Below are 13,283 nucleotides of genomic sequence, written 5' to 3' on the forward strand. Positions count from 1 at the left end.
CATCACGTTGGGTTCGACGTCGGTATAGTCAAACACCTCCAAGGGCGAATCACTGAAATGGTCAGGGATGGGTTCACCTTTACCGTATCGCTCGTAGACTCTAGCGCACTTGGAACACAAGGTTGTCCAACACCATCGATCGGCCATGGTCGCACACACTCTCGAGATCAACCAACTCAAGGCATGAGACATAATGATTTGAACCCAATTTTTACTTCAACTTTCTTATATGTACAAAAACGTCGTGCCTGATTGGTTCTTACGAAAAAACAACTCTGATTGGCTAAACGAAAAAGAAGGCAAAAAGACTAGTCTGAATCTGAAAAGTATTGAACATATTCAGAGTTCTTACATTCTTGACCATACTCATTATCACAGTCTTCCTCATAGGTATCCATGGCATAATATTTACAATTTCCACAACAACATTCCCCTTTACCGGGTCTCCACTTCAGGGCTTCCTCCTCGTTCCCATTCACATAGAATGCTTGTCGCATACTCTCTCTACACTCACCACATAGGTCATCCTCCTCAGCTTCAAGGGCACGAAAGAAAAACCGATCCTTCCACAGATCACGCTGACGCATGACATCGTAGATCAACTCTTCCAACTTCAGACACGTTTCCTTGTGAGCGCACCTGTTGAAAGTCAGCATCTCCTCCACCCTGAGACTCTTGTCGTACTCAAGCACCCGTCGTGATAGGTCACGAGCGAACCGCAAGGGTTCAAACAGATCACGGATGGCATCGCTCATCATGTACGTGAGGTTATCCGTGGCGATCAAACAGGAACGCTCTGCGTCCAGGGCGGGATCTCGACAATGAATGAATTTGAATTGACCGCTACCACTTCTGTACATCACGCGACACCACTCACCGCAGAACAAATACACCTTTTCGTTCCTCTTCATCATCTCCAAAATTGTACCACCCCAGTCAGGACAGCGTCTCATCAAGAGCTCAAAAGACCACAGACAATCGGGTATTTGACCTAACGGTTCGAAGAGATTGTCAAAAATGTACATGTCCACTTTTGCATCCGGAATGGCATCGAGATCTCTTAAAGTGTGTACCTTCTGATCAACGATCTGCTCCACTAGGTCCCGAATCTGGTTCGAGTTGCTATAGTAAGTCATCTCTTGCCTCGTCAAACCTCTTTCTTCCTAGATACGACAATTCAGGATGGTGCTTCGGGTCTCCCCAGTCAGTCAGGTGTCTTCGAAGCCTAGAGAACAAGAGATCAACAACGTGCAATTCCAAGTTAATTATCCTCGTATAAGGCGCCTTCTTGCCTTCCTTTTCGATTATATCCAAATTGTCAGAAGCTAGATTCAAATATCGTCTCAGATCTTCAATGATCTCCTCAAAGTCCCTGTCATCCAAAATCCTATGAGTCATCACCGCGTCAAGAGCAAGTCGAGAATGATTCACTGCGTCAAACGGGCTCCTTTTATACCCGCGCCGTGGATCCACTTTCACTCAGTACTTTCACGGATCACGCGCCCTTTTCAGATCCCACCAATCGGAACGAAGACCGTCGCATGATCCCATCACACCACACGTCTACGATTGGTCGTAAAAAACGTCCATAAAGTCGAACCACGCATTCCATCACGAGTCACTTTTCAGCAGTCGTCATGGATTCACACGTCGAACCCGACAGGAAAAAGAAAAAATCATCCAAAAAGAAGGAGGCGCGTAAGAAACTGAAACTGCTCCTACCCAAGAGAGTGGAAGGAGAAGTAGGAGGTAAACTACAATCCACCTTAGATAGATGGTTATTCAAAAAACCTCGTGCCAGACTACGTTTCAACGAACGCGTCCTCTTCAAAGAGATCACACCGGACTCGGTCAGTTGGACCACCGTCCCTCTCAAAGGCTTCTCGCAGCCATGGAGCGTCTTTTCGATCAAACGCCAACAAGTCAAAAGCCAAATGAAAAGTAACCATTACAGGCGAAGGCAAAGACTGACCCCCAAAAACGTGCGAAAAACCACACACATCCTAGAAACCATGCTACGGGAAAACACCTTGTTGGGATACTAACTCAATCTCTATCTTACTCATATAGACTCAAAGCTACCTGCCATTCAAGGCGGATGCCTGACCGTGATAAGAGAATCACCTCCTCGAACCATTCAAGTCCTGGAACCCATGGGACTCGACAAATTCAAGAAAGACGACCTCGTAGAATTACCACCTGAAGTGGACGACCAAGGAGAATTCACCGAAGTACAAGTGTTGCAGGAATTCGACCCCGATCAGTTCCTGAACCAACTGAAAACCCAAGATCCCACCTGCCCGCGTTGTATGGTACCCATGGAATTTGGAAGAGTGAAAACCCCCGAAGGTGGTACCTGGTGGGAGTATTACCGATACCCCTCTTCCAGATTCTACACCAAGTGTTATGTGACCTGTGGCGCTAAAGAGGTGAGCGCCTACCTGAGACGCGTCGAAGAACAGACCCACCCCTGCTACAGGAACATCGACCCAGCCCGTTTCCGATGTCTATGCAACAAGTCCCTGGTCTTAGCCACCTCCCACTCCCAGTCCAACCCGGACAGGCTCTATCTCAAGTGTCCCAAGCGTAACTGCAAGTTCTTCCAATGGATCGACGAATACCCACGTGGGATCGCCCAAGACATACTGATTCATGGACAGAACCCAAACTAAGAAACACACAGACACAGTTTTTGTAAAAAACACACTATGACATTTTATTTTTTCATATTTACACGTTGGGTAATCTATGGTTCGCATCGATCATCGCTCGCATTGTGTTCTGATTACATTTGTTAAATGTGCTGTAATAAAAATTAATTACATTGACATAACGCTTCATCGTGTTCTTTTGTCTCTTAGTCCACGTGGACTGGAAAGGCTCGAAACCGTAGCATAACATCATTCGGTGAAATGTCACTCGGTCTACAGGCGGCGTCACTTTCACGTCCCACACCACGTTCTTGCGAATAACCCAGATCGCATTGAACAATGTTCTGCTGAAACACCTCTCGATGCTACGGTACTCGTACCGACTTCGTGTCCAGTTCTCTCTATGCTCGTCCATGAAAAACAAGATCTGGTGAAGCATCACCTCCAGCTGACTAGAATCCTTGATTCGTGTCAACCACCGACGGCCCGCCAACAGATCACGGATCGGGAAATTCATGGACTCGTAAAATCGAGTCCAAGGCTCGTCCATTCGATCGATCGCCTCCTCGTAGGTAGTCTCAGGCTTTCTAGGTACATGGTTTTGCAGACCAATCTCTCTAAGGGCCATGGTAGCGCTCAATACAAGTTAAAAACTCAGAGTGAAGAGCGGACGACGCTGATTCGCTTTATGCAGATCCGTCCAGCCAATCACAGATCAAGACGAAGTCACGTGTTACCACAGACCCAGGGGATAGGGGGTATCCCCCTACCACGCCCACTCACGGTAGGAGACTGGACACCATCATACCGTGTGTATAAAATAAGCGAGTCGGACCGTTCACTTTCACTCTGAGTTTTTTCAACTTGTATGAGCGCCCATTACAGAAGACTGTGGATACTATCGTTGCTGTGACTTCTCAAAGTACCAAGTGAGTATGGAAGTATTAGAGCATTGTCATTCCGAGTTGACCGTCATGAGAAAGCGAGTGCGAGAGCGGATGAAGGACGGAGAAGAGACCCCCTTGTACAGGGAATTTTTAGATATCGTCGGGGTAGCCCTGGACGAACTAGATCTTTTGTTCCTGGAAGAGAGGCTGGGGGTCGCTGACGAGGACGATATTAACGATTTAGTCATCCATGTAGACTGGACCCATAACACTTACCATCGACTATTTCAATTTTAGACATGGAACCCGACCTCCATTGTTACGTTTGCAAGCAAACCAGACCATGCTGCCGCCAACCGGTACTAGAATTGAGTAGAAAAGGGAACCACACCCGATTCGTACGCGCGCTCACGGGACCGTTGAGAAAAGACTGGGGGCTAGGGTGCGTCTATGCAACCTGTTGCGGGGTCATCTATGGCATGTACCACAATGTGGTAACCAACTGTTACGAACCCGTCTTCCTGGGAAACAGTTACTACCAGGCCCTGTCACGTGTCAATCACGTCAAATCTTTCATTGATGTTCATCCTGAAGAAGAGGGCGCCGGTCAATAGGATCGTGCACACGTCCCACCATGTAATAACAAGTGTCATGTCTAATAAAAAGTTGTTTTTTGTTCCATTTTTTCAGACTCCATGTCACGATTTCCTAAACCCCAATGTATATGGTGTAAGGAAGGATACACTCCCAATCACAGTATCCAAGACTACTTCCTGACACCGTGTTGCGACCAATTCTTTCACGGAAGCTGTAAAGCCCTCCACACCTGGTGGTTGAAACCCTCCCAAAGACTCTGCCCTCATTGCAAAACCGTGAATTTCGGACTTCCTCCCGCTGACATCCCCAAAACCAAGTCCTAAAGAGGTAAGCGCTTCGATGGTCTAATGGTTAAGACGTTGAGTTGTGGCCTCAAAGACCCAGGTTCGATTCCTGGTCGGGGCATTAAAAAATTCTTTTTTATTTTTCCCTATAGAGACCCCTGGCCTGTAAAATCCGTTTGGACGAACCCCACCCCGACGAAGATGTCATGCTCCTCTTCCTCACCCAACATTTTCCCTACCCATGGTACATGAGAAGAGACCTCTCCAAGGTCTGGCCCTTCGGACGCGTTTTCGAATCCTCCTCAGGCTTTCACGGAGAATTTCTCACCCCACAAACCATGATGCTATCCCTCGTGCACCTGGGAACCAATGACGTGCAAGCACTCAAGATGATGCAAAAAATCACACAACAAACCATGTACATTCTCTCGTTAAAGGATCTTTATTAGTTACAGGCATGAATAAAATGTTTTTTCACTCTGTGGGTGGTAGTGGTGCAATTTCTTTTATAAATGCTTGGTACGCCAACTCTTCTCTGTTGTCCCAACTGCTCTTCCACGCTTCCCATCCGGCCTCAAATCCATCCGGCAACTTCTCCAAACACACAGGGTCTTTAAACGATCTTGACTGGTCAGCAAGCATCTTATCAGACAGGAGTTTTCTGAACCTCAGCACCTCATCCGCCAGCTTCGTAATTTCTTTCTTCAGGAGGACATCCATAGCGCGAGAAACGGCGTTTTTCATTATCTTTCCAAGAATACCCTCATGAACGGCATCCATCACTCTCGCTGCAAATTCTTCTCTCGACATGTCGTCTGGCAACTCCTCTTCAGGAACGCTAATCACCTCCACCTTCGTCTTGCTCTCCTCTGAAGCCATCTCGTCACGGTGATCTCCAAACAACAATGCCAAACCCGCCAACTCAACACCTTTTTATCCCCATCCGAACCCTCTATCATTGGTTCTATTTGAGCAACCACGTGACAACCTCGATTTCATGTTGCCCTATCTGCGCATGCGCGCGAGCTGTGACGTCACGGGCGCCATGTTTGGCCCACCAAGGGGCCATCTTGGATTTGAACATTTAAGGGAATGTATGGGAAAAAAGTGGTCACGTGGTATAATCCCTGGCTCCTGATTGGCTACTGCCCCTATGAGCGTATATGACTACTGACATTTTTATTTAGAAAAGCGTTTGAATAGCTCTTGATGTTTTATATACATTTTTACTAGATCCCTTGCTTTTAATATTTTAATTTTTAGCTCGTTACCTTAGCCTAATGTATATAATTATTGTAAATAATTAGTTTTAAATTAATCACACTATTCATAGCATATCGTTTAATTTATATTACTCATATGGTTTGTTAGGCGCATTTGATCATATTCACATGTTAATTTGCGCCTTAGAAATATTAAATATTATTATTATTATAAGCGAAAATTTTGATTTGAGCTTTTTCCCTTTGCAGTCGGGTTTTCTGTTTATATTGCTTTGCCTTCTGCCGTTTGAATAATCTCAAACTGCACAAAACAAAAGCAGTGAAAAACATTTTTATACAAGAAACATTTATACTTCGGTTAACTGTTAATCCTGGGTTAGCGTTAACCGCCTTTCCAATAACCCCGCCCTAAATGCAAGCTAACCTGGCTTGAGCCCGCGATCCAATCGAAAAACAACCCTTGGTCGGTGGTCAACATTTATAACAACATGCGATCCAAATCAATTCTAAATGAGCCCGCGATATGATCACGTGATACTGGCAACTGGCATCTTGTTTTGACAAACGGATGCTTGATTCACTTGTCATTCAAAATTTGTGGTAATATTCTACTCGACTTGCTCGTAAAAACAGGCTGACATCGCTCTTAGATCCTGGTAATTGTATTTGTTTCGGGGACGCAACTGGCTGAAAGCTGATCTTATGCAGACAGCTTGGTCGCACTGGAGTAGTATAGGGGGAGTCACACAAATACCATTTCGCAGAGGGAGAAGTATTTCCTCATTCTGAAACCCCCAGCTTTATGTCCGAAGCTCGCAAGCTCGCTTCGGTTAAACCAGGGAGTTGCAAAACGGGAAATACTTCTCCCTCTTTGAAATAGTATTTGTGTGACTCCCCCTATACTACTAAGGGGTAGAGACACCGATTAGAAACAAGCGAGCCCGCTGTTATACCGCCCGAGCCGCGATGTCTCGAGCGACAAACAAGTGCGCGTGGCTGATGCGGGGCCGGAAAGAAAGCTGCGGACTTTCCGAGGCCATTTAAAACCTCCCTCCAGAGCTTCGTGAGATGATTCTCAAGGAGTTCATCGCGATAAAAAGCAAGGAAAAAAAGGAAATGGGGTGGGACAAGATACACGAGAATATTTTAAAACTGCCATTCTGCGAATACAAGCAGCAAATTGTGCGAATGGTTATTTGTTTTGAATATGCGAACTGCCGTTTCGAGGGATGTTGTTTCCCCTGTTTCGAAAGCGAGGGAACTGTTCATGAAGCCACGGTAAGGCCGCCGAAGGAGCCAAAACTTCTCATAGAAGCTGACCTCGATTACGTCAATTTCTTAGAAATATGCTCCTGGAACGGTTATGACTGGTACGAGTGGTTCCTTTTTGGCAGGGCGCGTTAGCGAAAACCCTCATCCACCTCAACCATTGCGGCGACGACCTCGCGCGTAATACTGCGAGCATCTTTTTGCCACTCAGGTGCGAAATATTCATTCACAAGAAACGCAACCAAGTGGAAGCAGACAATCATGTTTTTATAACATGCAAACAAAACCGTCTGTTTCTAAAAGTCAGTTCGAAGCGGGAGGGTTCGTGATTTTTTTTTATCATTTCCGCTTCAACTCTGCCGCGGATGTCTTTCTCCATTTTCTTGACATCAACCTCGGTAAGCCCTCTCTTCGATGGTTGGCGACACATCCTTGCTCGGACCTGATCTTTCAGAAAGTTATACTGCTGAAACTCGGAAAGGATAATGTCGACCTCGTGGGAAGACACTTCGTTGTTGTTCAAAGCGTTGGAGAGCAGTCTGTTGACGGTATCCCGCTTGGCAACGGCGAGCGTGGTAATCTCTTGATGCTTCTTTATTTTCGAATCGAGTTTTTTGCTGGCGATTATCAGCCCCGACGAAGCAAGAGCGAAGCATCCACCAGCGCCGCCAAGAGGAACTGCTGCCGGCAGACCAACCACAGACAGAGCGGAGCCAAAACTTGCGCTGGAAAACGCTGCCGAGAGAACACTGGAGCCGGCAGCACCCCAATTAACGAACCTTCTCGCGCGTTTGTATTTTTTAGCAACGAGGCGATAGTGGTGGACCTCACCGGCCAAAGTGTTGGAAATCTCGTTGACCTTCTGCAAGCGGAAATTTTGAGAAGGCTCCGCCACCACTGGATAGAGACGCTCGTCAGGCGGTGCACTTGGATGCAACAGATTCGCTGAAGACAGTGCGTATATTTAGAAATTTAATTTAACTCTAATTCAAAAAGAAGAGGAAAGCCCTTGAAATCAAAGAGTTCACCATTTTCATCTTTGACGCTAATGGTGATGCTATTTATGAAAGCGCCTGTAGAGCAGTCTCGCAAAACCTGTTGCGGAGAACCCTGGTAGCTTACCTTTTCAAAAGGGTTCCCTTTCACATCAAACGAGGCCAAGACATCTGACCTTTTGCCATTGAACAGATTCTTTTGTTTGTCGATCAAGTCGCAATGAATGAAATATGTTGCGGGTGAGCCAAGCTTTTTCACGAAAGCAAAGCTATAAGCCGGAAACTTTCGCCCAATACCAAGCATATTGGCTAAATCGCGATCAAATTCAATAGGTTTCGCCCCAGAACCAAAATTTCTGATAACAAGCTGGCCAAGAGGTTGGTTTATTGCTGTTTTCAGCGCTTTATATTGATATTTTTCGAACAGACCCTCAATTTCTTTTGCCATTCTTTCTAAACTGTAGTGCCCTGGGACTATTTTACCGACCGATATGGATTTGTCTTTGTCTTTATCTCCCAAGGTGGCCGAACCTTCCCTCGCCAAATTGTACCAGCTGTTGTACAGACTGCAAGAAATGAGTTTCATGAAATCGACTCTCGGTATCGGCTTTTCAAAATGGATAGTCTCTCCGTTCTGTTGCGTGACAATTGTGAGAACAACCATTTTATATTTAACAAACAAAATTATGTTCAAATAAGATGGCTAATTTGTGGAATGGTCCTGAGCTCAAAAAAGCGGAGGCGGCGAAGAAAAAGGCGTGGACAAACTTTTTAAACCGCTTTCCAAAAGCGGACAAAAGCCGGTTCGTTTCGCAAGGAAGCGTCGACGAGAAAAATAACGTAACCGCCGAGGTGTTTTTCAAAGAAAGCGAAGGCTCGTTTCAAAGCGTCCTCGGCTCAGACAGAAAATATTGGAGCGCCGAAATGAAAGAAGCGCTCGGTTTGGGAGACAGCGGGGGTTTTCCTTATCAACTGGCGCCACTTGGTTCAAAAGTTTCCTTGCCCATCCCTGCGGTACCTTTCGACGGCAAAGCGCCAAGCTTGAAGAAAATATTCGACGCCGAAATCAAAATCTAAGTCACGCCTGACCAATATTTCACAACAAAATTCAGAGAAATATTCCAAAAAACCAAACTCAAGCACACTTCTGGAACCGAAGCAAAACACTGGTTAGGAGGGCCTGACATGAAATATTGGCCGCAACAGCTCAACTTCGCGGTTTTCTGCGCGACACAGGGGTGAAATCTTTGACAGCGGGATGAATCTCCCCCCGCAGATAAGAGCTTTTTATATCTTCCACGTGTATTTCACGGTCAGGCGCATTTTGTACCAGCTAGGAGGAATTCAGAGCATAAGCACTTTGCCCGAAGACCCGACGTTCGACTAAATGAATAATCATTATGACGTTGCTTCGTACAAAAGGCTATGCGCCGAGTTCAGCATAGACCCCTCAAGCGACTTTAGGTTCACTTCGGGTGCAAACAGTGGTTTGGGGGTGTTGTATGTTAAGCCTTGGGGGGAATCGCCAACAAAAACAGATTATAAGTATCCTGGGTGGAACAAGTTTAGCGACGATGGTGGAAAACTGATTAAGGGGCACCTTATTGAGTTTATACGGCCTGATCTTTTTGGAGATCGGCAGTTCGACTGGTTTACACCCAACACCGCGAATGGCTTGACCCAGGCAGGCCTGGCAAGAATCAACCAGTCAATTGAGGCTTTCGCTTACTACGTTCTGGGTGCACAAGTCAACGTCCGCAGTAGCATTCTCGGTTCTGGTGGCCGGGCGAAAGAAGCCCAAAGCGAGTTCCTGGTGCTGATGGAAAGCGCGATCAGACAGCCCGACTTGGCCGCGAGCGTGCAAAGGTACCAGCTCGCGGTGGACCAAGCGAAGGTCAGGCTCAATCTCACTGTAGCCCCCATGGCCTGGCTCATGACCGCGCGAATGATAATAAACACCGCAAGCACAATCGGCTACAACAACAAGCTGAAACAGGCGGTCTCCGGGATGAAACTGGGAGTGAACGAGGTAAATCCAGACACAAAAAAATCTGGGCTCAAACTCATGGCAGGGGGCCCGTCAAAAATTAACCCACCCAACAGCCACTCGTCCAACCCGATACACAAAGCCGCAACAGCCGAATCAAGGAAACCAGCTTCGTCCGAAACTAAACAAGCACAGGCGCAAAAAATAGAGCCTAAGGCTCCAGATAAAACGTCACAACATGAAATAAACAAAACAGCGGTAATTGTCGGTGTAGTTGGATTATCGGCGTTGCTGTTCATGGCTTGGCGGTAAGTTAACGCTGCTTCTTAAAATATTTTTCGAACAAAAAGGCCACCGCGGCAAGAATCAGCAGCCAGGTGTGCTCGGCCAGAAACCCGACGACTTGGCCGGCAGCTTTGAAAAGAAAGCTTACAATCAAGCCAATCAGCCCGGGCAGCAGAGAACCAAGTTTCGCGACAATATCTTTGAGGCCATTTCCCAAAGCTTTGCCGGTGGCTTTCAAACCTCTGGTGAGGGCGCCGATGACAGCTCCGATTGTGGTCCCGGCGGCGATAAGAATAGCGACCAATGTCACGCCATATTTTTTGAAGATTTCTTTTACCCTTTCCAAGAGAGGCCGCCCCCTTTCCCTTTCCGCAATCTGAGTTTGCAAACGCGCGAGCTCCCCGTTTCTTTCTTCCACTCTCTCTCTTGCGGCTTCTTTTTCGGAGGGCGAGGCATTCTCATCTTGGATGACCGCCTGGTCTTCCTCGTTTTGGCGCTGCAGCTCGCTTTCCTGCATTTTCAGGTCGTCCAACGTTTTTGTTTGGTTTAGCCTTTCTTCGATGGTATTTCTTTCACTTTCTTTTGCCGCGAGGCTGGCTCTAAGTCTGTCGACCTTTGCTTGTTCTTGTTCTTTGTTTTTCGCTTGTTTTTCAAGCGCGGCCACCTCTTTTTTTTTGCGTTTTCTAAATCTGTTTGTAAATTCTTTTGCAGTTGCTTCAGCCTGCGCAGTTCTGCTTCACTTTCAAAATTGGAACCATACTTATCATTAATTGAATCAATCTTTGCTTGGTTTCTATCTATTCGTTGCCTAAGCTCCTGCACCTCTTGTGAGGCTTTTTCCCTTTCCGCGGCGAGCGTTTCCGCCTCTTTTAATTGCTTTTCAATGTCTATCAAATCTTTTCGGACGGTTCTTATGGCCTCATTTTCTTGATCAATAACTTCTTGTGCCATCGGGCCAAGAGAGTCTTTGATCTCTTTTGGAAGATTTGGGTTTAGCTGTTGCCTGCCTGTACTCTTGTCTTTGGTGAAGAGGTAATAAAGTTTTTTGCCAAAGCCCTTCATTTTGATTTGCAGTCGGCGGGTCTTGCTGTATTCAGTTTCTAGATTTATTGCTCTTGCTTGCGGAAAAATACGCGTAAGACTGTCCCACGATCTTTGCTGTTCAGCTTGCGTGCCTAACAAAGGGGTTTCTTCCCCCATAAATGGCGTCTCGGCATAAGAAGTGTCATGCAGGCCGGACTTCTCGTGCTGCATAGTATGCATTTCCGTTTGTTCACCCACGTGGTAGGGGGCGCCAGGTTGGTAGGGAGTTGATGTCGCGCCTGGGTCAAAAGGTTGCGTTGTGTTGACCTCTTGTCCGACATTATCATCATCATCATCGTGGTCAATCTGATTGTCAAGGGCCGGGTCTTTGTAACCAAATTCGCCACCGCCTTCAGCCATAGCAATATATTTCAAGCCCGATATTTTTCAAATAAGAAAAAATCGCCGGTGTTTTATACACAATGTCAGTGCCAGAGTACCTTCGCGCGACGTATAGCAAAAAGACATTACACGCCATGCAGGCCGAGCGCGCGGTCAAGCGAATCACCTTTTCCCGCACTGAAGCCAAACCCGGCGATACGCTGTATGTTACAGTGCCCAAGCTGAACGTGAACGAGGTTCTGGTGCCTGGCTGGCTAGCGCTTGTCTTTAACATCGACCTTTCTGGAGGGCACACAAATAGCTTTCTTGTCCAGAACGTCACGCGGGCTCTGGTTGACAGGATGCACGTGAAGTTCGGAGGCACTTCCCTGCAAGACACGGTTGGCTATGGCATCTACAAAATCTTTGATGACCTTTTCCTTTCGCAGGAAGAGCGAGACGGCATGATCCTGGAAGGGATTCAGAGCGACGATTTATGCAAGATCCGCTCAGGCGCGGGAGACCAGAAAACCTCGGGCGTCGCCGCTGAAAACAAGCTGAATGAGGTATACGGAAGCAAGTACCGGATCAGGCTGGACCATCAGATCCTAACTGATCACGGCGTTTTCTACCCCCAGGCCCTTTACAACGACCTCGTTTTCGAAGTAACCCTTGCTGAAGCGGAACATGTGGTCAATGGCTCCGATACAACCCAGCTGAAATACAAGCTGACCAACATCCAGCTCGAGTACGAAATGATCCGCAGCAAGACTCTGGCAGACGAGGCGCACGGCGTTTACTCTAGCGGAAAAGAGTTCGCCTATGACCACGTGATGCGTTCCGAAGTGGTGGTCTTCAATAAAGGCACCGACACGAGGAAGAACATCAAAGTCGACGCCCAAAAAAGGTCGCTAAAAGCCATCCTGCTGCTGTTCATAGAGCCGTATGCTGATGGCGCCCGAGATTCAGAAAAATACGTCTTCCCGGATCTGACGAAAGTCAGCGTCGCGATCAACGGCTCGCCCAACATGATTTACAACAACGGCGTCGAAGGCAAGGACATGTGGGAAGAGGCCCAGCGCTTCTTCGTGAAGGAAAAAATAAAACCGAGCACATGGATGCGACAAAGTTTTACACCGGAGATAATTTCGGGCTTCTGATTGATATGCGCTCCATGGCGGACCAAGAAATGCACGGAAGCGGCAAGCGCCTTGTGAACAGTACAGACGGCGTCCACCTGGAAATCGAGAGGAAAGCCGAAGGCTCAGGCAATGTGAACTGCCACGTATTCGTTGTCGCCGACTCCCAGTTCGACATTATGGACAGACAGCTGGAATCTGTACAGAATTGAATATGAGCATGGACCCCAGCAAGATTCCCTTCAACACTCTCATCGTGGGGCCGACCAATTCAGGCAAATCGAGGTTCGTGGTGGACCAGATCTACGGCCCTTTCCGCTTCAAGTTCGACTACATCGTGCTCATCTGCCGACGTTCACGCACAACAAGACCATCGGCTTGGCGAAAACGATCCAAGAATGGATGTGATAGTATGCGAGCAGCACGACGTGGAAAAGTGGTTGAAGCTCGTGAGATGGCTTTCCGAGGGCACCAACACACTCATAATCCTTGACGACTGCGCGGCCTCCAAAGATGTGAAAGGGCGCACAGGCGAGCTGGTGAATCTCGCCTTTTCTGCCTG

General features: G+C 47.2%; 2 protein-coding genes and 1 non-coding gene across 3 annotated transcripts; 2 read left to right on the plus strand and 1 right to left on the minus strand.

Annotated features, from left to right (window-relative positions):
- Positions 1-3,157: 3,157 nt before the first annotated feature.
- On the minus strand, positions 3,158-5,506 carry LOC145492630 (uncharacterized). Its single transcript, XM_081472052.1, has 2 exons — positions 4,748-5,506; positions 3,158-4,565 (listed from the first exon to the last, which is right to left on the minus strand). Exon 1 carries the CDS (start codon positions 5,296-5,298, stop codon positions 4,894-4,896), a length of 405 nt encoding a protein of 134 aa, XP_081328178.1. The 5' UTR covers positions 5,299-5,506; the 3' UTR covers positions 3,158-4,565; positions 4,748-4,893.
- Trnah-gug (transfer RNA histidin (anticodon GUG)) lies at positions 4,469-4,540 on the plus strand. Its single transcript has one exon. It is a non-coding gene; the product is annotated as a tRNA-His (tRNA).
- A 6,440-nt stretch (positions 5,507-11,946) lies between the features above and the next one.
- On the plus strand, positions 11,947-13,065 carry LOC145493219 (uncharacterized). The gene has a single exon (XM_081472636.1). The coding sequence runs from the start codon at positions 12,047-12,049 to the stop codon at positions 12,740-12,742; it is 696 nt and encodes a 231-aa protein (XP_081328762.1). The 5' UTR covers positions 11,947-12,046; the 3' UTR covers positions 12,743-13,065.
- Positions 13,066-13,283: the final 218 nt, after the last annotated feature.

Source organism: Orbicella franksi, chromosome 7, assembly GCF_964199315.1.
Source record: "Orbicella franksi chromosome 7, jaOrbFran1.1, whole genome shotgun sequence".
NCBI lineage: Eukaryota > Metazoa > Cnidaria > Anthozoa > Scleractinia > Merulinidae > Orbicella > Orbicella franksi.